At 35.8% G+C, this 25485-nt stretch overlaps 1 protein-coding gene across 5 annotated transcripts in view; it reads left to right on the top strand.

The window, feature by feature from the left end:
* The window catches only part of ST18 (ST18 C2H2C-type zinc finger transcription factor), a 168837-nt gene that overhangs the window by 94814 nt on the left and 48538 nt on the right, over nucleotides 1-25485 (top strand). For all 5 annotated transcript variants that reach the window (XM_010401183.4, XM_010401184.4, XM_010401182.4 and 2 more), the window contains 3 exons: nucleotides 5842-5896; nucleotides 7787-7817; nucleotides 23210-23400. In XM_010401183.4, coding sequence (XP_010399485.1) covers nucleotides 5842-5896; nucleotides 7787-7817; nucleotides 23210-23400 — 277 coding nt within the window. The remainder of the gene's footprint in view (nucleotides 1-5841; nucleotides 5897-7786; nucleotides 7818-23209; nucleotides 23401-25485) is intronic.

Here is a 25485-nt window from a genome sequence, read left to right as displayed (position 1 = left end):
AAATACTTGGCACACGTTGGTTACCTAAGGGAATAATAGAACTATTTGCTGTAGTCGTTTGGCAAAAGGACATAAACATATGGCTTTGGTTTATATTCAGCACTGCCAGTTGTGCAAAGTTGCATGGATGAAGTATACAACAGCAGTGACAACTCAGAAATCATAAGTGAGAATCAAAATAAATCATCCTCATTACAAAGCTATTCAAGCTTGCCTCTGATTTAAGGCTTATTTTGCCGCTGCATATTTTGAAGTACTGAAATCAATATTAAAAAATCTACTTCTCAAGAATGTGCACACCATTCAATCACACTATAAAATGACAAATTTTTGATGATTTATATGTTATAAACATGCTTAAAAGTTTGCATTTAGTAGGTGGACTTATTTTAATTCCTGAGAAATTCATAGAGCTGAACCAATTATTTCCATGTCATTCAACTTTTTCCTAGAGAAATCAGGAATAGCACTGAGCAAACTAAAGCAAAATTTTCAGTAATAAAGACGAAATGACTCCTTGGTTAGGAATAATCAAAATCACAAAACAAGGCTTATTTTTAGCGATAGTCTTTAAGAACACATTTGTAAATATTTTTCCTTTTTGGTCTTCAACATATCATTAAAAGAAAAAGAAGAGAAAGAAGCTTTAACCACATTACAAGCAATGTCTCTAAAAAAATTATATTTGGATTCTGGATTACTCTTTACTGCCAGCAATGAAAATATATAACTTTGTCTAGAAGTTGCTATATGCATTCTTGGCATTTCTTTTTCTCACCATACTTCTCACTGTCAGTGTAAGATTAATACTTCATATTAAAAATGTTATTGTAAGCTAAGAGAAAGGTTCAGTCAGCACACATATACACAGACAGCCAAATAGTGCTCAACACTTCTGGATGGGCAGTAAGAAATCATGATTTCAGATTTACTAAAAAAAATTTTCTCTATGACTTTATTATCTTTTTATGTGGTAGAATCTTAAATGAGTTATTGAAAAGAAATATCAAGATATGACCACCAAAACCACTGAAAAGCTTTCTCTGAGGGTATTATCCACTGTAGGGAGAAGTACACAGAGTGTTGTGTCACCGTGGGGCACAGTATAGAACAGTTCGGTTCATTGTCCTTAGCAGAATCTGACTTCAACTTTGAAGTTTGTGGCTTGTGTTGGAGACTTTAGAATGTATTTGTGTGCTTTAAAAATTATTTAGGTTTTTTCCTCTGGCTGAGTTCACTAAGCTTGTGACAGATATAGCTGTTGTCTCAATAGTAACTTAAGTAATTCTTAAATTAAAAACTGTAGAGAAAAGCTATTCTTTTTCCAGACATCTCAAAATCAGGTAAAAATTTCCTAGTGAAACGATTCCCCAAATTTAATGTTGAAAATCAGGTGTAACTTTTAGTCGGAAAATCACAGTGCAATGATAAAGCTTACAGTCTTTAGATAAACCAGCAAATTCCTTTCCACTAGCCCGTTATGCAAAAGAAAACAGACTGACACTACAGCAATGTGAAAACCACTCCAGGAAAGTCATGTTTGTATGAAGATTACAATGGAAATTACAAAGTACATAGCTCTTACATGAAATCTTTCCAGGAGATGCATTTTACTTTTACCTAAGTCAGCAGCACTGGCTTCCCTAAGTCATAGCTTATTTCACAGTGATGTGCTGTAAAACTGTCTTACCAAGAGAGTAGTGTCAATTTAATTTCTGAAATTCAAATTTAAAAATGTGCAAGTAAACTGAAATAGTTGCTACTATTATTATTGTCATTATTATAATTTATTGCACATGCCCTATTTTCCGCTGTTAGTCATATTCTTGGATCCTATTATAACATCAGTACATGCACATGTGCACAGACAGACTCCAGGCACACAAAAAACCAAACTCAGAGCCAAATCCTGATTCTCTCACTCAGGGAAGTATTTCCAGGTGCTGCTCTCGAGTCTGTTAACTGCAGTGGGATGGTACAAACAAAAGAAGTACCATTTGGTTCCTGCAGCCACGAACTCTGAAATAGTTTGCTCAGAAAGTACGATTGCTGCTATTCCACCAGTAAATTAATCTGGAGAAACATGAATACCCTGTAGCAGTTAAATAGCAAATTATTACAGTTTGAGCCAAGCAGAATTTGGGGTATTGTCAGTGACTCCAGTCAGTTTTCTGCGATCTAGTTGTTGGCTTATGCTTAAATCTCAATGAACATTGAAGGAAAAGTGGAGGATGGATCAGAAAGAAATTCACAAAGTCAGACAGAGGGCATTCACAAACCTGGGGAGATTTGCTGGAACATGTTTTCAGAAAATTATTCAACATCAATATTTTCAGTAAATTTTGAGATCACAGAAATGGAGCATAACTGAAGCAGCAAGCATTTATTTCTTAGCCTACTTGCTTAATGATTTGGGACTGCAGAGCTGCTGCACCTCTGTCCTTGTGTTTCTGGCTGCATGTTTCCCACTAATTCCTTTAGAGTCCATTAGCTAGCTTCAACAAATTTTGAAAAGAAAATGTTTAGATGAGTTTAAAATCCATCAAATCAGAGAATCTATCTATAAGACACAAAGATTAAGTGGACTTAGTTCCACTATTCACTTGCCATTATTTTTGTAAAGCTTGCCCTTAAAAATTATGGGACTATAACCCCCAATAAAATTTTCCTGGTACACATTTTATTATCCCCATGGTCCTGATGGCTAAAAAATTTAGTAGTGAGATATTGTGTGAGGACTTTGTGCAGATATAACCATTCTATTTACCCCTTATGGGTTCTTGACTCAAGACAACATATGTAGTGGGAGGGAAGGTGACCATCCCCCAGCTTTGACAGCATGAGGCACCTTCCAGAATCCATCCAACCTTCACAGTACACAACAGTAATAATATATGTCCAAAATTAACACATTGATAACAATTACCTCTAAAAAGGTTGGCAAGAATTTCTCAGAATTTAATCATCTTGTTGTTCCATGGGTGACTTGAAAGTTTGAATGCTTTTTGCTGACCATCCTTTGCTGTAATTTAATGTAAAATTATCACTATGTAGAAGAAAAACAGACACAAGCCACTTCATTTGCGTAGTATCAGGCTGTCTCTGAAAGAACTGCTAAGCTACAAAGATACTACATTTAAATTTTGAGCAAGAGAGGTTTTTTTGCTGACACAGTTAAGAGATTTCAGTTTTATTCAGTTACTTTTGTATTTCAAGTTAATGCATAGGACTCTTTCGTAAGTTAAGGTGTCTTTATGCAGCACAGACATGATGACTATTTTGATATACGTATGCACTAGGCTAAACTGTTCTATAAATTTTATGTTTGAGTTGATAAAAAGATATCTCATAGTTCAAAAGTTTCACAAGGAAAGAAAATCAATTGAAAAATCACCTGCATTGATTTTATCATTGGTTTTCACTCTTTGTGCAGTTTTTAAATATTCATCACAATGCAACCTGCTGTTTAGTCCAAAGTAACTGCTGCTCAGTAGAAGCAGTGGACACTTTTTGTTTCATAATTAAAATAGCAGCACTGTGATTGGTGTGGTATTTATTATGAAATGATGACAAAGGAGTACCAGTGGTTTTAATAGTTTTAGCTTACAGGAGCTGTTGTTAATTTTGTCTGTAGAGTTGCAGGTGAAATAATGCACAGTGGATAAATAGTCTATATTGGTTTAACTGAACATAATATATAGTGTGTTCTGGAGTTGTTTGTCTCAATAGACTATAGTAATCAAAAGTAATGAACCTATTATGTGCAGGACCTTGGAGAGCATAGAATGGCAGTAAAAGTGTGGCACATAAAAGGTTTATTAAAGGAAATTAAAGTCCATCATTGCCACACCTGCTCCCCTATTATAAGTCTATGGCAGGTCAGTGCCTTCAATCACAACTCAGCATCAGAGAACAGAGCCATGTTTCCCATTACCATTGCAGTCACATTGCAAATACTTGTTCTCCAGGTTTTAAGGATAGTAACAAGTAACGGCTGCCACCAGCCCCACTACATAAGCAGAAGCCCTTCATGTTTTTCCCTGCTAATAATCAATATCAGATGTAAATTTAAACGGAGAAAAGGTATCATTGTCTGGCTTTGATGTGCATTTCCATCAATTTGTATTTTCATTTCAGACATCACTAGATTTGTTCTAGAATTACACCTCTTCAAGTCCCTTTTCAAATGTTTATGTTCTCTCCTGCAAATAGGTATTTTGATTCCAATAGCTACTTATAGTGTTCAAACATGTATAAAAACAAACAAATCCCAGAAAATTAGAAAAATGCTTTTTATTCCCTAAAAAGGCTGACTTTACTCTTTTATTTCTCAGGTCAATTTTGTCATATTCTGCAATGTTCTTTCAGATAAGACCTTCAAAACATCTTGGTAATCTGAGTCATATAGAGCTAAAAATAAAGCATACTCAGATCTTCAAACTCTATAAATGGAAAAAGGCACTAACAGGACTTCTTGCTTCTTTTCTCAGTTTAGTTCAGTTCAGATCAGCTGATCCTCAGAAAGAAAAAATGATATAATAGACAGGATCTTCTGTTGACATCAGTATTTACCTCATGACATTTTGCAGGGAGAGATGCCTGGCAACTTCTGGTACCCACATCTACCTATCACCCAACACAATTTTATTAATCAGACACTGGTGTCTGCAAATTGATTTGCAGAAGCCCATGGCAGTTGCTTTTTCTACAGTATATTTGATCATCACCATTTTACAAACAGGGAAACTGAGATTCAAATCAAAGACAGATAACAAGGTTCCCTCAGAGACTGAAGAAAAATTCCGTATTTCCCAAAATTTTGCCTAGACAAAAATTCCTGGTGAGAGAGTCTTCCTCACATAAAAATTAAGTGTTACTTTTAGAAAGGAGTTTGCCTCCCTGGACATCATCAAAATTGCACCATTGTACAATCTGCAATATGTCACTGCAGTTGTCCACACCAGAACACAAAATCTTAATCCCTTCAAATTTCAGGGTTTTGCAATAAAATCCATGGATTGAAAGCCTGCCCCTACAATTACGTGTCTGGGCCACATCCAAGACCAGAAGGTGCATATTTCCAGTTCGGGTTTAGATGTAGCCAAAAGTATAGTGAGAACAGCTGATCTTGAAAGGACTCTCTTATTTCAGTTAGAAAACTTATTACAACAGCTGACTTCTGGGGAGGTCTGGGCTTTTTGATTGTTTGGGCTTGTTTTTTTTAATGTAAAATACAAATCTGGACACTGCATTCTCCCAAAAAACCTCCTATAAATCCGTAACTCAATGTCTCTTTAAGCAAAACTTCTTTAAGAAGTAGTTGATTAAGTGGTGAAGAATTTCAAAGCTGTATATGTGTAGTTATGCATTGTCAAGCAAGAAGGTTTCATGTTTTAAGGATGAAGCTGTCAGAAATGCAGGTTCCAACACAGCTATAGAGCTATGCCTCAGTTACAATAAAAATGCAGAGTTCCTGTAGGCATGGCAGCTTTCTGGGACCTTTTGTTTCAGGAGGTGGATGCTGAAAGCAGCACTCATGCAGCATTACTCTTTCTAACCTTATGCCTTCAGCTAACACCTGCAGACCTCGTCATTAAACCTTACAGAGTCACTCATAACCATCACTTTATTAAACAAATCTGTATCATTAAAAGTATCTCCTAGGTATTTACTAGATATTCACAGATGGCTTTTTATCTCTTTGACAAGATTAATAAGGCATGATTATTCTTTTTTTTCTATTACTGTCTAGCCTTTGGAAATGTGAAAAAAAAGCATTGGAGTACTTTTTTTCCTCAATGGCAAAAGGTATGAATTAAAGACCTTGTGTTAATATTACAGATGGATGCAGATGGGGAAAATAAAAAGCTGCGCACACGCTCCAAAGGAACCAAGGGTGAGTTAGCAAGCACGCTCCACGACCTGTGCCCAGAACACCATGAAATATCATAGTTCCTGTGCACACTCCTTAATGTGCAGTAAGAGACTCTGTAGCTTCCTTAGGGCTGCTTTTTTAATCAAGGCAGGACACTGACTGGCATTAAAAGGCATGATGTTATTAGCTATGGTATAAAGAAAAGCCAAAAAAATCTACTGATGTTATTTTCTTTGCGTTATTTTTTCAAAGAAAATAAAGGCTATGCTTTTTATTATGCAAAAAAACCCAAACAAAACAAAACAAAAAAACAACCCAAAACGATTTTCCACAGTCAGTAGAGTTGACAACATTGAATGGATGCTTTAAAAATAATATAACAAAACTTTGTCTCAGCCACGTGAATGTTTTTCTGTCTATTGATATTAATTATCTATAAATTAGTTGTGTAAATGGTCCAGAAGTAAATTTTCTTTAATCAAAAGCTGCAGGTGTATGTGGCAGAAGAGAACCTTGCATTTTTTTTTGAAGTATTGGTGCTCAGGTTTCATTTGCAAAGTTATGACATAGTTGTATTTCCCAGATATTACTCTCTTTTTGTAAGGAACAGATGGAAATGCAGTACTGAGAGATAAACAGGCCCTTAATGATCTCAACATCTGGAAAACATGATTGACTAGAAATACAGCCCTTCCAGGAAAATAACTTTTTATTTTAATTCATAACACTTTTTGTGACTCTTGAAAACATGTGAAAAATGGATATACTTAAAGATAAATGTCAGAGTTTTGCCTACCCTGTGAACATTTTTGCTTATGACTATTTCAGAGGCACAAAGCACCCATTCTTCACTCTGATTTTAATGGGAATTGTGCACTCTCAGGATTGTGCAAAACAGACTACTTCGATTTGTTGTCACAACTCACTAGTTTGGATTGTTAATATTGTGACTTCAGGTTCAAGTTATGGTCTGAATGAAAAACTAGAGTGGTATGGCTTCTCTATTTTCAAATGATCAAAAGGGCAAAAAGTGCTAGACTTCACTTAGGGAAAGACAGAGGAAGAGCACTGAAGTACCACACATTGACCGCAGATAAGGGGACGAACACAGACAAACCTTTCTAAAAACCATAGTCATTGTCATATCAAAACTTAGATGCAACCCTCAGTTCTCTGAAATTAATATAAAATTCATATGTATTTCAAAAGTACCAAGCAGAGAACTTGAAAAGAAACTGAATAGGAAATATTTACAGGTCAGCATTAGGGCATGTCTTCTCTGTTGGTCAGGACTGTGAGTTAAAACAGTTTGGCTGGAATAGCAAATTTTAATTGTAATCAATAGGGGTTTCATACCCTTTCACTCAAAAGGCCAATAACACAATTGTAAAACTTACGGATTTTTTTTCTCCATGTTTTTATACATGTGCACACACTCTTATAGCAATTAATATATCAAGAAAATTTTCCCAGAAGTAGAAACAACAAAAGTTGCCTCTGCAATATGAGTAATCCCTAGAGACACCTGTTGGCCTTGTCAAAATGCTGTATACTCTTGTGTGGGCAGGAATTTGTAAACACCAGCCTTTGCAATTCCCAAACTGATTTTAAATTCTCAAAAACAACAGTAAAAACAAGGGTCTTTGCTTTTACTTTTATTTTTTATTTTTATTTTGCTTATTGTTCCACTGAACCTCATACTCTAGGTTTCATGCATCCTAAAATAACTGTGAGAATTGCACATTCGTTTAGCATTTGTCACTAGTAGCTACAATCCTGTGGTTAGCATGAAATAACCACCTGTGTTTTGATAGCCACTCCTCTGTCATTACAAATAGGCAGGTGCAAGGTTGCAGAAAGAACAAGTCTGGAAGTGTAAACTAATTAATTCTTTCCTGCTTTTATTAACAGTTCAAGTGGACTCTATAGCTCAAGAGCTCAGGTAAGAACTCACATTGTTTATTTTTTCAGTTTTATTTTCTTATTATACTGAGAAATTTATACCACTGCTACTGCTATAAAATAAAGAATCAAGCAAATGTATTTTGTAAAGCTTTAGTACAGATCTGAAAAAGGATAATTTATGCAGATTCACTTTTTAGATATACCAAAAATTAAAGCAAAATTTTAGCAATAATTATGCAAGCATAATCAAAAGTAACATGAAGTGGGCAGGATTCTGGTATGTTGTCTTTATCTTCAGCCAGTGTCAGGGCACACCACAAAATAATTTCCGGTGAATCTTCAGATATTCAGTCTTCATTTTCCTGTAATATGTGTTACAGTATTTCAATGTCTGAACATTCTAGGAGATATTAATATATTTTACTGGATGGTTTTTATAAAACTGATCTGTATAGTACTGTAAATTCTAAATGCACTAATGGCTCATTCTTCCTTAAGTATTTGTTGAGGTTTCATAGTTTATGGAAGTAGCAGGGAGTATTTCTCAAACTTGCATAAAGAATGTCAGTCCATTCAAAACCACAAACTATGCAATGATATTTCAGACTGCAAATGTTCAAGTAAAACTTCAACATAACTACTTCGATCTACCTGTGTGTGCACCAAATCCTAATAATTGCTCCAAAAACTTTGATTAAGCTCTGGAAAGACTGGCAGATTATTCAGTACCCATGTACAAGAAAAAAATATTTACAGATAGCTGAAAATTCCTAAAGTTATTAATCAGAATTAAAATTCACTACAGCTTCAGTGTAAATACTGAAAACATTTTTGCAGAAAGATCTTTAGAGTTTTTGTAAATTAACTTATTTTCCCTACACTCACTCTTCATCACATGTTACTGAGCTGCTTGCTTAATCACAGCAGGCATCCAAAATACGTGCTTGTGGGTTCATCCATCTAGGGAACAGAAACATCATCATGTGATTTATTTGATCAACCGAAATGCCCCCATCTCTTAAAATAGGACATGAAATATTTACAGGAAGTTATTTGCAGTGAAGACATACAATATTTTAAGGTTTTGTTTTATAATAAAAGTGAGGAAATTATAAGCTTCTTATAGCTATTCCATGAACAGAAGTGTAGGCTAACTTTTCGGATAAATTATTCATGGTGAGTCACTCATTCAGCTCTACTGTGAATCTAATTTTTCTGTATGGCTTCAGTTTCCTGAGATTTAGTGCTTCTCCTTTTTTCCTCTGTGCATCGCTAATTTATGCACCAGAAGGATGCATTAATCCGAAGAGGCAGCCATCCAAAAATGGGGATGGTCCATGTGTTCCTAAGAGAAAAATGTTTGAAAAATAGAGGATGTGCAAGTTTCTGCAACATCAGGAAAGCTGTGATTTATGTATTATCAATTGCTATAGCTTTTCCCGAGCAACTTTATCTTTCCCTGTGAAATACATGCTGTCTTAGGAACTACTGTGTAGCAGATCACTCTGTCAGAGATGTGGACTACCTCCATAAGGAAACACACATTGGTTTAAAACAGTGAGCTAAACAGCACAGAACGGTATTAGCCAGCCCTTAACTTGGTATTTGTAGTTTCTGCTGTACCAAGTTCCATATTGGGTATCTCCACAGTCAAGTGACTTTACTGACCTACAAGTCAGGTGATCAATATATGAATCTACTTGTCCATGAAAAAGTAGAGGGAGAGGGGCAGGGACTGCTTTTTGGAAACGCAGCCATCAGACTGCATTCCTGTTAGTCACACCCATACTACTGTGGGAAAACTTTTGAATTCCTCAAGAATTAAAGACTGAAGTAGTCTATTGTGTTCCCTGGATATAGATATTGGAACCATTGTATTTTCTGACCAAGGTTCTAAATGCTGTGTTGGCTGAGAAATTTAAATCCATGCTTAATTAATTTTCCCTTTTCCCCTGGCTTATCCTATCTGACAAAGCACTTTTGCACTCCTTATTGAGTTTCTGTTATGAAGTGCCTTGGGATACTTTTACATGAAAGACACTACATAAGCTTACATGCTCATTTTGTATTATTATTAATTTCATAACATTGATTGGTTCTAGAGCATTTGTTAGCCTTTTCTTATTCTGCAACTTGTGTTTCACGAAAGTAGAGAATAAAATAAATGAGAAGCAAAACAAAGAGTTTCAATCACCAATTAGATACAATGAAGCATGAAAATTTCTCTCTTCTAAATTTCAGGCGTTGAAATCTTGCTTAATAGAATTCAATGCCAAAAAATCTCTTGATTTCAAGAAAGCCAAGATTTCACTGAGAAAACTGCCTAATGTTGTTATCATCCATCTTCTCCTGAAAAATAGGACCACCTTTCTACATAAAAAGTATAGTTTCAGAAAAATATTATCTTAAGGGAAAAGCTGGGTTTTAGATTTTTTTTTTTGCTTCGTAAAATAACTAAAAATTCTCTTGCACTGCACTGGCTTTTCAGACTTTCTTCCAGGTATACACAACTATTAATGTGTCAAACTTGCACTTATTTCATGTAACTATATGTCCTGAGGAATCCCAACTTTCAGTATAATATAAATAATTTTCTTTATACATGAATACTATCAACATTTCTGTGTTATTAGTAAAAATTTATTAAGGTTGTTTTAACTTTATCTACTGTATGTGCTGTAGTGTTGAAGCGTAGTACACTAAACTCAATAAGTCCTTCAAAACAAAACTGTTTCTCCTTGAAGTCTTAGTGATTTACTTATTAACAACATGGTTTAATTTTTTATTTAGGAATGTAGTGCTGTGGTGTTTTCATTGGTAGCTAAACTATCTTAAGAAAAGATGAGTCTTTTTGTCACAAGCTAAACGTAGCAAAGAACAGTGTGTGGTAGAAGCAAGTGCTGAAGGCAGGAGATTTCTGTCACATACATTCAAGTTTGAATCTGACACCTTTTGGGCATAGAAGCTGTGTTGTATCCATCTTCTGTAAGAAGCAGAATGAAGAGGTCTTCTCTTAGGCAATTTTGTCATGGACCACTGAAAGGATCAGGACCTTCAGCTGTGTTCAGGATTAGGATGGAAACCAAAGGAAAGTGAGGAATATTGGAGTGATGCATTCTCATTACTGTGCTTTATTTAACAGATGGGATACAGTACAATGAACCATCTGTAGGTTATGGAGTGGCATCTGGGTCAGACCAAGGAAGAGCAAATTGGATTGATCAAAGCACAGGGTGGCAAAAGCATAGATCAATTTGGCCAAATCCATATCTGAATAGAAAGGGTACCTTTCTGAGTTAGATACAGGTGAAACCAAGTGTTTTGGGCTTCTGTCACTGATGATTAGTATAGAGTCCATAAGGTGTTTCAAATCATGGAGAACAGCATTGCCCTTTGGTGGGAATAGTTACACTTCCCCTTAGTTTCTGCAGTGTTGCATCACTTCTTCAAAAGTAAGGAAAATTACTTTTTTATCTGGAACTCTTGTTCCAGGTGTTGTGAGACATTTTAGGTATTCAGAGTTGAACTGTTCAGTGTGAATGTACAGAGTTATGAGTATATTGAATACTTTAGCAGAGAGAGGAGTAAGAGAGCAGAGCTCTCTGGATGTCTCCTTGCTAGAAGGAGTAACCAGACAATTCACACTTTTGCTGCTGTTGATTAGGAGGGTGAGAAACCAGCAAAGCAACTCTGCAAGCAATGGAACTGAAGTATTTCAGAAAGTCTGTGTTACTAAAATGTATTCCCTAACTTTACCAGTAGTGTTTTAAGAGGTACATCAATATACTCTTGTATACAAGCATATGACAACATACTAAAAGCATTTAAGTAACTGAAGTAGTTATTCCTTATTCTACATTGCTGAATATTTTGCTGGTTTCCTTTAAGAACTACTAAATTGCATGTATGCAATTACAATTGAATTCTGTTTCAGACGGTAATAGAATGAAGGTAGAGAGTTTGGTAGATAGAAGATAATTTGGCTCCTTGGGAAAAGTTCATGGCATGAAAGAAAAGCACTGTGCATGCCTAGCTGCATTTAGGAAGGAATGATTGGCAACTCTTTTTCTGAACTTCAAAAACTAAGCATATTTTTAAGGAGTAGTATGGCAGATGACTGGAGAAAGAGGTGAAAGTGATACTTAGATGATGGAAGAAGTGAGCACATGAAGCAAAATCACACAAAAAGACACCAAGGTGTTCCTCAGTAAGAACTGAGATTATGGTTGATTTGCGTAGCTATCACCTTCACAGTACTGTTATCCCATAGCACTGCTTAGAAATGAGACAGAGACAGAGAAAGCTGTTTGTTCCTGGCCTGCATCTGGAAAAACTGTCAGGTTTGTCCTTTGGGCTTGGCTTCTGTTTCCACAGGAGTTGGTCAGAGACTGATTTTCTGGAAACTGCTGTGGAAAAGCACATTTGACATAATCCTGAATAAGCACATTTGGAACAGAAACTGAGGTGGACTCTTGCATTTCCTGGTGTCTCATCTGTCTCCCACTGGCAGAGAGTGTGGGACCCTCGCAGTCCTTAATGCGCTTTGCTGAAACAAATTGTATCTCTGAATTCAACAGACTTAGTAGTAAATGCTAAATGAAGATGGTCAATAGTTACAGCTACTGCCAGACATGTCTGAGCTTCAAAAAAAGCCCTCTTTTGCAATTGAAGATTGGATGTTGACAGCATACACTTCCAGCTCTCCTCCCCAGTGCTCCCCATGATGGTAACTGGCTGGGGCAGAGCTTTGCCACCTTGGCATTTAAATATTTGTCCATGACATATTGGATTAAACATTTCACCTGAGTCAAAGACCTGGATTATGCTGTTTCTATTGATAACTGATCTTCAATTCAACAGTGGGCATTAATCTTAAGAGTAGCGATTCCCAAGATCTGTTAAAAGAATAAGTTAAGGGTATGTACTGCTTGCTCCTCAGCTTGGAAGAGGAACTTCCTCCCTGCCCTAGCCATCGTAGAAATTGAAATGGTTATGGGGCGCTGAAAATATTAACCTCTGTCTCTTACTCCATGATTTCTGGTACAAGCAAGTCTATTATGAATCACGCTTTCTTAAATGCCCATTAAATCTTGTTCATTTACTATTCTTTTCTGACAACATTGTTAGGTTCTTAAGGAACTTTATCTGGTGTGCTAGACCTTACTCTCCTCAAAGAATCTGTTGAAATCTATGTTTTACACTAAGGAAAAATGGTTTTGTAGTTGATGTTTGATAGCAAACACTGAACAATGAAACATAAAGAAACACTGAACAATCACTATGTGGTGCCATTTGCTGTAAGGCAAAGGTAAGTATATAGTCACAGTATATTGTCAGAGTCCTAATAGTGACAAAGAATAGCGTTGGAACTCTCCTACCCTTATTATTAAATCCTGTATGTCAACTGTTCTCTTAACTAAAAAAACCAAGCATTAATGAAAATTGTAATGGCAATCAAGTTTATAGTCTGTCATGTCTATGTTCCTCCCTTGTTTCCTCCTTCGTCTCCCAGTCCCCCTCTAATTAGCCATCAAACTGTGAAATCTACAGTGCTGTCATTCCTCCTCTCCCTTCACTCTGCCTCTCCATCTCACTTCATTTCGTCCTTTCCTTTCACTAGAGTTTGGATGAGTTCATGGACCTCATCAACCTTTTGATTTTTTTACAGTACCAGGTGCTTCCATAGTTCAGAACCAAGTTGTTCTTTCAATACTGTTAAGCCAGTAACCAAGACAACTGTAAACAACAAACAAACAGAAAGAAATTCAAAATTCAAACATTTTCTGCTTCAAGTTTTCTCACAGAATTCATGTGAGCGGGTTGAGCCTTGCATAAAATGTTCGGAACTTGTGTATAGAGAAGATCAGATAATTTTTTTACTTTTATTAAAATGTCACTCTTTGAGTCCAAGGTAATAAGATAATAAGAACCTCCACTCAGTTTCAATAAATGATAACATGGTTCTGAGTGACCACAAGTAATGACTTTTAACATTTTGCAGGTAACCTTGGGGTTTACAGATCCTTGACTTAAATATTCAGAGAACTGTTCTGAATAACCACTAAGATGGTTGAAAGACAAACTGTATCTCATAATTCTTTTGAGACAACTGTGGTTGGAGATGTTTATTATGATTAATAATTTGCTTAATTCCTGTACATGTTCAGACCTTTTGATCTATGTACTGTGACCTCTACCTTCTCTTCCTGTATTTATTTAGAACTTTTAGAGACTGCGTTTCATGTTCAGATTTCTATTTTAGCTTGCTTTAGTAGATGCTTTATGTGCATTTGCTTTATAGGTGACTTTTATAGCTCTGTTTAACAACAACTACATTAGATATATTTCTAGCATATTATAGGGCTCTTTTGATGTATACTATGTTCATTTATAGCCAAAAGCCACAGTCTCAGTCTCTTTTCTCTTCGTTATTATATTTGATTGTGGTTTTACAATTTTTTTACTTAAAGCCTCCATTTACTATTAAAAAGGGTAATTATAATTTAGTTTCAATGTATGTTTTTCTGTAAGAGTTTTTTATAATATATGTCAAATCCACATCACTTTGCTGCAGCTGCTAGATAGATATAGCTATTTTCAGTTTTTTTCTACCTGAGAGCTGGTTGTATCTTAGAATACTCCCTGCCTTGAACTAAAATTTTTATGTTATTTAATATATTACATGAGTCGCTGTCTTCCCCATCACAACTTCTGTGCTTATCAGCACATAATAAATGTTATCCTCCCAAACCTGCACAGAAATTTAGGGTTGCATATGCCTTCGTGCCTTCTGCTGCCTGACAGAATGCATCAGAACATTACAGCCCCAAATGTTTGTTTCCTCTTATGGCAGATCTTTTCCCTGTTGATGACCGCAAGCCATATAGTGATGGAAACGCCAACCCGTAACTTCTGCCTCATATATATCAATCATGAGCTAAATATTATGGCTAGCTGAATTGCTGCCTCTGACTGATGTCAAGGGTGGATTCAGCCAAGCAAAAGTGAGCAGAAACAGACTGTGTACAGCCTGGAGATAGCAAGGAAAAGGGAAGAATGCAGCCATGGGACCTCCTGCTACATTAAAGGGAGGTACTGGCTCCTGACAATGAGTTGCTTACAGCCTGTTGGCAAAAAACCCACAAAGTTTATCTTATCTTCTTTACATCTTCTTTAACCAGAGTGTAGTTACCAATATGCTTTTTATTTAAACACTTACTGGTGCTAGAAGACTGACCACTCATGTGCAAGGCTTTCTGGAGTCAAAGGTTGTGTGGATGATCTGTAGATTTGCCTTGAAAACTTAATCCATTCTAAGCCAAATTCTTGGCCTGGGTCCCACTGGAATTTATTGACCTACTGAACCTGGACAGATTGAGTGAGTAAACAAAAAAGAGGCTAGGGAGGCTGGATTTGGCCCAGATCTTGGCCATTCATTCATATTACTGAGTTTAAGAACTTCTTGAGCTCCACAGAATAAAAGATAAGTTTTCTCTAAACTGGCTTTTACTAAAAATAACTTACCTGTTAGAAAAGGGACCGACCATGCAACTTTAACCATGTAGAGTTCTTGATTTATGAGTTATGGAATGACTCTCTGAAGAAGTCATTAATTTCATTGACATAGCATTTCAATTTGAGTGTTTGTATGTAATAATTTTAATACTATCTGAATATCCTTATGATCCAACAAGCTCGTTAACTGAAAACAAGAAAGTCAGAGAAGTTAAATCTCTGTTGTCCTCTTCTGAGTTGCCTTTGCTTTGTGGAGAATCCTGACGAAATAATAAAACAGAGTTTAATAAAAAATAAAAATATATTTTAAAAGAAAAATAAAAAGCCATTTCATGAGTTTATTGCAGCCCAAAATTGTTGTCCACAGAGGCATGAGCTTGAGGCATGTGTAAATTTAACCATAACTGCATGTCTTTTCCTATGTTACTGCTGACTTACCATTGCCTCACTCTTTTTACGTGCTTCTTTGCATTTGCTCAATCATTTCACAGTCCAGTTGTTCTTTTTGGTCAGGTGGCCTGTAACATTCAGTTTACTGCTTGAAACACCTCCAAGCTCAGTACCTAATGACTCAACACCATTACCCATTTCTCCCCAGCCTCTTCTTATGGGGTCTAATAAATCCTCTTTTACCAACAAGGTACATGACAGTTCCTTTGCTTTTCTTATATGTCTTTTTCAAATAAAATATATATTTTAATATCTTGCTCCAGCCAGCCAGCTTTCAGTTATGATACCATATTTTCTCCACATTATTGTCTGTACAGTTCTGTTCCTTTTTTTCCTGGCTAACCCTTCCAATTGTGTATATAGAAGACATTTAATACCCCCAAGTTACTGATCTTGTTTTGCTCTGTTTTAGTGTTCATAAATATAAATTTCCCTTTTATCTTTTTCCCATCTATATCTCATGTCCATTCCTTTCATCTTGGTCCAGCCCTGGACTGAACTTCTCACAACTCTGGCATTTTAGAAAAAAGAGCATTGCACATGTATGGCAATAAACTTCTGTAGATGTAGAAGGTCCTACAGATAGGTAGAGTGGTTGCTACAGGACACAGGAACAGCCTCTGTTCCTTTCACAGATACAATTTGTAAGCCAAGTGTGTGTGAGTTACAAAGAGATGACATGACTATTTTAGTGCTGTGTGTGCTGTTTAAAAATGAGAATCAGTCAGATTTTCTTTAATTATCATTGGAGTAAGTCCTCCAAGTCCTAAGCTTCATTGCAACCAATTCTCTCTGTCCAAATGAAGAGCAAATTTTTCCAACACATTTTATTGGTTTATATTCTTACCATTTTAATGCTCTAAAATGTTGATGGAAGAAAATTCTTTTTACCTGATGAATTCTTTCACAAATGTATTTTTGAGGAATTTCCAGCTGGAATTGTTTTCCAGATTTTTTTCATCTCCCAGTCTGAATGTAAAATACAACACCCTTAGTCATGGAGTCCAAATGTTATAAATTATCTAAAATAATCCTATAGCTTGGTTAATTCTATAAAATAGAAGACACCATTAATGCCAGTAACTGGCTCCAGATGAGCAATTAGGGGAAATACATTTTAACTTCTTGTCAGTAATGAGAACTCAGTGGTCCTTTCCAGGACTAGCATTCAACATTTCATCTGTAAAATCTCATATCAGAGTTAATAAATGTCCTTCTTTAATATTTTCACATAAAGCCATAATTTTTTATTTGCATATTTCAAAAATTGTAAAAATTATTTAAAATAGCTAGAAAGAAAACTCTTGTTTTCTGATTTAACTTGGTCTTAGACTGCTAATGAATTTTAGCCCAACCTTGAAGGCAATTTTCTCAGCAGCCAGTCACAGTGTTACCTCTTGAAGTTCTTCAGGTAGTGTTACTACCTGTACCTCACAAATCAAACAGTTGTTTCTGGGCATGTGCAATTTTCCATCACCTGACAGTTCACAAATTTTACTTTTACTTATTTTAAGTAGGTAGAATGGTGATTTCTTTTATCTCTTGCTCCAGCATGTTCCAGTATTCAGGGATAAATTCATGGACGTACAAAACCTCTGTAAGCACAGTTTCATATCCCGTTGAGTACAAAGATGTTTGGAATTGGAAAATTCATTTCAGGATGGAACATCAGAATACAGTGCCATAGAAATCCTAACATAATGAATTAACATGTTTATTAATCCATACAGCAGACAAAATAGGAGGTATTGAAAAACAGATCCTTCTGAGATTGAGAGTTGAAGGGTACACAAATGGGTTGAAGTCATTACAGCCATTTCTTTAACTGACATTCTCACTAATGAAAAGCACCTCATCAAGTATCTTTCTTAAAAATTATAAAAGGCATGGGTCAAGAAATCCTTATTTATTACACAAGTAGTTCTTTATGTGCTGTGAGAGAATTTGCTTCGTTTTGAATCCAGCAAGTATATGGATTTTAGAGTGGAACAGAGGAAGCAGAATTGCTGTTTGGCTGTCATTTTTTCCAACTGTATATAAGCCTCGTAAATTTTGTATTCTAGTACCCATTTTTGCTTTCTTTCTTTTAGAAAAAATTCAAGTATACATATATATAATATGATATATATTTATATATAAATATATATATATCTTTATATATAAATATAATATATACATATGCATAATCGGTGACTAATCTATGTGGCCTAAAGTCACTTCTATTGCATTTTCTGAATCTAGGAGTTGGTTTTGCATACAGTTAGATTTTGTGAACATGTTCATGTTCAGTAAGTGATTTCATGGCATTGAAAACACCACCCTAGACCCTGGCTGTGAAAAAATTCTTGCAGACCTGACTGATGCTGTGGATTTTCAGACTTTCTGTGGAGACTCCAACTTCTTGAGACTGTAAAAGCCATCTTTCTATTTGTTATCCCTTTTAGAGCAACCTGAGCTGACAATGCTATCACTCTCACTGAGCTACAAAATTTACATACACTCTTTACAAACAATGAGAGTTAATTAAGAAAGTGGAACATAAATCTGTTTTAACCTGATGAAAAACCACTGAGTCATAGTAACACTCCACCTTCCTTCCCAACCTCTGCTGTCCATCTGAAGTTACTGTAACTAGCAACACCCATTTTGGTTTTCAGTTGCAGTGATGAGACTACCAGCACTCTTTTTTGAACTCTGACGTTCCATCTCCTTTCATGAACCTCTGGCATTCATGGTTGATGTAAATTATATCAGCAATGGAATCTGAACTGGTGTGTGATCCATCCTAGGAGCAGATCATCCCCTTTCTGTGTCTAGTGCTAGTAAATTCTCCTGATCATCACCTGTTTGTGAGGAACTCAAAATTCTACTGTGATTCTAGGTGATCAGATTTTTTTCACAGCTGTAGCCTAAACCCTAGGGAGCCATTGTGCTAGAGAATTACACAGAATCCAGCTCATCTATGGTTAAAGAACAAACTGATATAAAAGAGAGACTAAGATGGAGAGATGTTCAAAATTTATCTTCCCCTAAGATAACTTTTGATTCTTAAAATTCTTAGAAAAAAGCCCAACTATGACAAGCACTTCTATGTTACTGCTTCATCTTTGAGTGGTAAGTGTCCCTGAATTTTCAAATACCAACTCTTACCTCCTGTAACGAAAATGTAGTATTTGACTACATTGTCTTAGGGCATCTGAAAGTTTGGGGAAAAAAATCCTGATGAAGGTCTAAAGCATCTGGCAATATCTTTAACCAAAATATGATTAAGGAGTAGTCAGACTGATTTTCTCCTTGTAAATACTAGTGTGAAGTTAAATGTTTTTGCACATCAGAAATGCTTTTGCACATCAAAAGATGATGTCTCCTTTAATTGTAATTCAATAGTTCGGCAAAGAGTCAAAACCCAATTCATTTTAATGATTTAAAAAAAATTTCTCCACAACTAAAATGGTTCACTAAGTTTTCTTGCACAAACTCACATAAGGTGTAGGATCCTTACATAGCAGTAGAAAAGAAATGCAAGTGCCTTGATATTCAAAGGCACTTATTTTCTCTCTAAAATCTAAGAAGTGTATATGAGATGTGGTGTGTTCTGCTCTCATTATTTTACATGGCATCCATTACAGGCATTATTAAACACCAGTTTTCAGACTGAATGTACCCCTAGTTTTACCCACTATGGCAATTCTTTGCTCTGTTTTCATGCTTTGCCAATCTGCAGGCTCCTGTGAATAAGCAAAAATCCCCAGAGGTCTAGAAGTCTTGCCAGCAGATTAACTACAACAAATCCTTGCTGGCTACAAAGTGGTTAAAGGTTGGGTTGAAGGCTTGACAAACACATCACTTAGATGAACAAATTATAAAAAAAAAAAAAAAGCAAAACAACAAACCAAACCAAACCAAACAAACCAAAAACCCCCAAAACAAAAACATGACCATTTTTTAAGAAAAGCTTTATGTGTTTGGGACTGCTTAAAACCTATTTCTTTCTTCTGAGACATTGCTTTGTGGTGAGGGTCCAATGCAAAGTACTGCCTGTATATTACCAGTGTCTGCAAGACATGATCTGAAAAGAAATAAAAGAAAGAAAAAGAAAAAAAAAAATTCCCCAAAAATTTATTTAGGTATGAAATATCTATGAAAGATTTCTCTTGGGTTTTTTTTCAGTATATGCAGCCAGGTCCTAAGTGTCTTAGATTTTCACCTCTTGACTCACACTATGATAATTGACTCAAGACTGCTTTTGGTAATTGAATCATTAACTAAAAAAAAATATATATAATAAAAACTTTGCTTATTTTAGATAGTACAGACATGATTTGTTATCCATAAAATTTAAGCACAGTTAAATTGGGAAAAAAAAACCCCGATTGTGTATTGGCTTTGGGCTCAAAACAAAAAGAGCTTCTCCAGTTTTATGAGCCTCAGATTACCAAATAACCTTGACAGCTGAATCAGTGTTCCATGACAACAAGCAGGCCATTGATAAATAGCAACAAAACTATTAGATGTTGAATTTAAGAGATGAGTAATAGAGAAGCTAAATTATAGGTTTACCACTTGACAAAGTACAGCTTGACAAATCTGTGATAACCTACATGTGTGTCTGTGTATGAATGTGCACAAGGAAAAGAGAGAAATAGAAACTTTTAAAGACAAAGCTGAAATCGGCATGACATGAATATTATAAAGGCATAAACATATTATTTTCATAGTATTAAAATTCCTGTTTTCCATCATCAGATCCTTAAAAAATCATGTGTAAGTACTTTAAAAAGCTGCCACTTGTGAATTTTTTTCTGGTTTTATTTAAATATTTCATTTTAAGCACTGTAAGGTAGAAAAGGCAAGGAATTTCTGATATGTGATAGAAATTTAAACTGGTTCCTTCAAACTAATAGATTCTAATTTAAGCTCAAACCCAGCAGTTTAAAGGGCCACCAGCGAAAGCAAGAGCTGAAAATCTCTTCCTGGTGTTTGAACTTCCTAGGAAATAAGTGACAACTATGTTTGTCAACGTTCTGTAATCAGAATGGTGTCAGAAATGATTTTACTAGAAGTTGAATCTCATATATTCACTTCTTTTAAAACGATGGGACCTTTAGAGGAAACCTGGTCTTGATCACAGTCTGCTGACATCTGGGTTTGATTCTCTTTTCCAGTTGTGGTGAAAAACCCAATATGTTGAATAAGTGTTATTCCAGTCCACAGTGTGGGACCTGTTACATTATGTTGCTAGAAAAAGATTGTAGTCAGTGAGCAAGAATACAGTAATGAATTTACCAGATTACCAAGTTTTCCTTTAACTTGAGGTTAGTCAAATCTCAGGAACAGTCAGATAATTATAGGATTAAGGCTGAAGAACTAGATGAAATTCTGTGACCTGTGTTGCACAGGAGGGCATATTAGATTATCCAATTGGATCTTCTGTTCCAAAAAATCTATTAATTATTCTGGCATAAAAAACAGCTGTAGTTTTGTTAAAGGGGAATTAAACACTGGAAATTCATCATATCCTAAACATTTTCACAGCATTAACTGGAGGGTAACTTGACAAATAAAAGAAATATCAGAAAAACAAACCTAGTGAAGGTTTTGGTTGATAAAAACAATAGTGTATGAAGAGATTTCAAAGTTTTGTCATTTATTTAATTTTCCTGGAACAACATCACTAGTATGAAATGCCACCCACAAATATGAACTAAATAACTGTATTTTCTTAGAAACAAATGATGCATATTTTTTGACACTACATCCATCTCTGGTATCTGTTATATGGGCATTATTTCCAGTGGTACACAGATACTACTGTGATTCTGACCTTTATTATGATATTCATGTTATCCTCCATTCATAAACAGAGAAATAACACAGAAGCCATATTTTATTCAACTACAGCATGTGCTTACCATCCCATATTCCTAGATTCTAGATGCCCATAGCATTTTAGCCTTCTGATGATCAAGAATATCCAATGTTTGAGATGTATATGATGGAATTTTAACATTCCCCCTAAAATGCAGATCGCTGTATTTCCATGTCCTTTATGTTTGCAAAGAGGGATTGCCAAAAAGGTGCTTAGCCAAAAACATTTTTGTTTTTTTTTTTAAACAAAAAAGCTCAAGTTAGTCATATGCTTTCATCCAAAACAATCAGAACCTGAGCCAATTTAGTGCACATAAGATACCTTGGAAGGATTAATTTATGCTGTTGAGCTTGTAATATGTGTAACCAATAGGAGTTCTCATCATACATGGCTTTTTTTTTTTTGCAAATCTTGAAGCTAAGTCAGTGAGCCAAATGCAAAATCCAACACCTAAGGGCATCGTGTAGATTTGTAATGCTCCCTGGGGGTACCTAAGGTTGAGAAACCATTGAGTGGATTACACAGATCCATATATGTAGTTTTTTTCATCTCTGACAGATATAATATGAGCACTATTATTCATACTACAAAAATTTCTTAGTATACTGTGTGTGAGAAGAGAATAAAATCATGTCAAATCACTTACACGAAAAATTATTAAGAAAAGAGGGTTGAAGGTTCCAGCCTCTTTAGGGATGTGTCTTATGTTGTAACACCTACATGACATACAGATTCCCGTGGTGACAAAGGCTTGGCTAAATAATTGGAGAACCAAAGACTATTCACATGAACATATGGATCTATTAGGAGCTAAAAGAAGTATATTAAACCTCCTAAAGATCTTCCTCTCTAAAATCCTGCCATTCCCACTCCTGTCAGTCATCTGACAGTTAGACATCTGAACTGGGTAAGACCTTTCCCAGGGATCAGCTCCCCCTTTTATCACATAAATATAGTTTTAAGTGACATGAATAGCTCTTTGCAGAAGCCTTTTTCATACTCTGAACAAAGACCTGAGTAGAGCTTAAACCAGGTCTTTATGGCTGGAGTAAATTAAATGAAACCAGTGGTCAGGATTAGTATTGAAAGAGGGACCCGTGTTGCAAAAAGTTATCAACGTACAGTGTGTTCTCACAGGTTTTATGCTGTTGAACTCAAGGTGTCTAATTGGATATTCATACTGATGTAAAGGTAATGGACCAAAGGCTCAGAATTTTGTAATTCAACTGATGGTATAATTTTCTCTTTAGCTGTTTTTCTGGATTGTCAACACAGGCTACAATTTTGTTCATCCTTTCCTTAACTCCACTTAAGGCTGTTGGGTTATGGTTTTGTCTTACTCCTCATCCCCTTTCCCCAAAAAGATTTTGGCAGCAGTGCAAAGAAACAGGATTTGCCTGTGGCCTGGACTTTCAGTACCTGGGCTAAAGTTAAATATCTCTAGACACAATTTGCTGAAACTGCAAGTGATTTAATATTTTTTCAGTCCTCACTTTTATACTTAGAATTAAACTATAGGGTGGTGCTATTTTTAAAACAACTTGCCCCTCACTTCTCCCATGTTTTTCTCTGTCCCTGGCAACTGATCGTTGCAGTGCCTACAAATGCTCCATGGCTAAGAAGAGAAAAGCCGAAGATCAGATATCAGGCATTCCTGTCAACAAAAGGAAGTCCCTGTTAATGAAACCCCGCCACTACAGCCCCAGCTTGGAATGCAAAGAGGAACATGAAGACAGGAGGGAGTTACAGGAAGATATCAGCGTCCTCGAAAGCAGCTCAACTCCAGGTAGTTGCTTGAACTCCATTTGAACTTGAATTCCACAGGAAGGGAGATAAGAGACAGTATTTTGACACAGGATACAAGACACGTTTGACTTCTAAGAGAGTTGGAATGGTGCCTTTCTGTCCAGTTTTAACCATCATACTTCCATTTATTTTGTACAATAACTTCTCCTGAGGTCTAGTAAGTGCTTTGTAGGTCACACAGAGACAACTACTGCACCAGGTCAGATATGGAGAAGCATCTGCTTCTCCACTACCTCTGTCAAAGAACAAGGTTAAGCCCACCACTGACAAGAAAACATTTATGAAGAGCAGATTTTCACTGGAATATATAGAGCTCTTAGGAGGAAAAAAAAATGCTTAGCAAAACATTGTTGACTTGAACATTTAGCAAAGCAATTTCATGCGTGTGACTGCTGTGTGTGTTCTGTTTAACACGATTATTAGACTCAGCACTTTTATACTTGTTATTCCAACACTGCTAAGCCAAACATATCCAACAATTTATGGCAGCTTCTACAATGTGTGTACTGGAAAATATGGATGAGGATGGGGGCACAGAAAGATATAGCTATAGCATGTATTGATTACTCTTCCTAATATATTTTTATATATATTCAAGTGGAACAAAAAGTCTCAAACCAAATTGTTTTTCACATATTTGTTTAAGAAGTCCTGCCAAGATAGTTAATCAGACAAGTGAGGAGATATCAGTGGAAAATATCAGGAAGACGTTAGGAGTCACCTGTACATAGCAATCTTAAAATAAAAGGAATGTGATCTGGGATTGGGAAATTAGTAATCATAGATAATATGTAAGCAGAATGAACTTAAATGTCACTCAGTTGCTGGTTGCTATGGAATTAAAAGATAATTTATTTTCCACTTAGTTTCTTCTTATCAAATGTTTTTGAAGGACAGGGTGGTAGATAATCTCACCTAGGGTCCCTTTACCACAAAAGACTGGACCAGATGGTCTTTCAAGGACCCTTCCAGCCTAGGCTGTCCTGTGATTTTATAATGAACTGAGATTAGTAATTCATGTATTTATCCAGTCTAAATTGAACTCCCTCAAAACAAAACAAGCCCCCCAAATTTATACATATGATTACTATAGAGCACACAGAAGAGGAAGCAGAATGTCTTTCAGATTAAAGAGTCAAATCCTGATTCTACCAAAATCAGTGGCATTTCTTTAACAGCGGTTTTCAGTCAGCTGTTGCTCGCAAATCTTCTAAGAGCAGATTTTTCCAAAGGTCTGCATCCCATTGCTGTGAAAGCCTAGAAGGTAGATCCATCTTCAAACAGAACATTAATTAACAAGGTGATACAAAATGTCTCTGTGTTTTTGGGTGATATTGTTAAGAAAAATTCATCAAGAAGAAAGTCCCATGGCTCTCAGTGCCTCTTGAGGCTGCAGGGAGTATTTCTATCTCCTAACACCAGAAGGGAATTTGCTGGAGTAAGAGCTCCTGTATGGTTGTTGTCTTGGGGATTTGTTATTGTTTGTTTGGAATTTTTTTTTTTAGATATTTGGATTTTAGCTAAATTTTTTGTGTTGATTCAGCCTGGTTCCTGACCATCCAGAGTTGCCCTCAGGAACGTCTTTTTCTTCCCCTTTTTCTGTCCTCTGCACATCTTGAAGAACTCTATGAAGGGAAGATACTATGATGGGTGTAAAGGTAGATTCTGTGCCATATACAGACAAACCTAAGTTGTTTAACTGGTTCCTTTTTAGAAAAAGGACAAGTGGTGGGCCAGGTCTTTTGATGAAAAAGTGGGGAAACCGTGCCCTTCAGTCAAAACAAAAAATCCCACGTGATTTTGAAAAGATTTATCTGATACCAGTATGATATCTTCCAACCTGCTTGTGTCAGTGATAATAAAACCTACATATTTTGCATTAATTTTACCAGCTACAGAACAAATTTCAGCAAAAGCATACAGTAGTTCTGGCTATGTAGGTTTACTTGTGATTTCTTAGAGTAATATTGCTCACTTTATTATGTTCTCATGATTCTTGTCAGTTGAGCAGTTAATGATTCAGTTCATGGACTGATGCAACTGTAAACTAAGCTGAGTTTTGATT

This window comes from Corvus cornix, chromosome 2 (assembly GCF_000738735.6).
Source record: "Corvus cornix cornix isolate S_Up_H32 chromosome 2, ASM73873v5, whole genome shotgun sequence".
Lineage (NCBI taxonomy): Eukaryota > Metazoa > Chordata > Aves > Passeriformes > Corvidae > Corvus > Corvus cornix.
The sequence above is the reverse complement of the archived record's forward strand: the minus strand, read 5'-3'. Positions and strand labels throughout refer to the sequence as shown.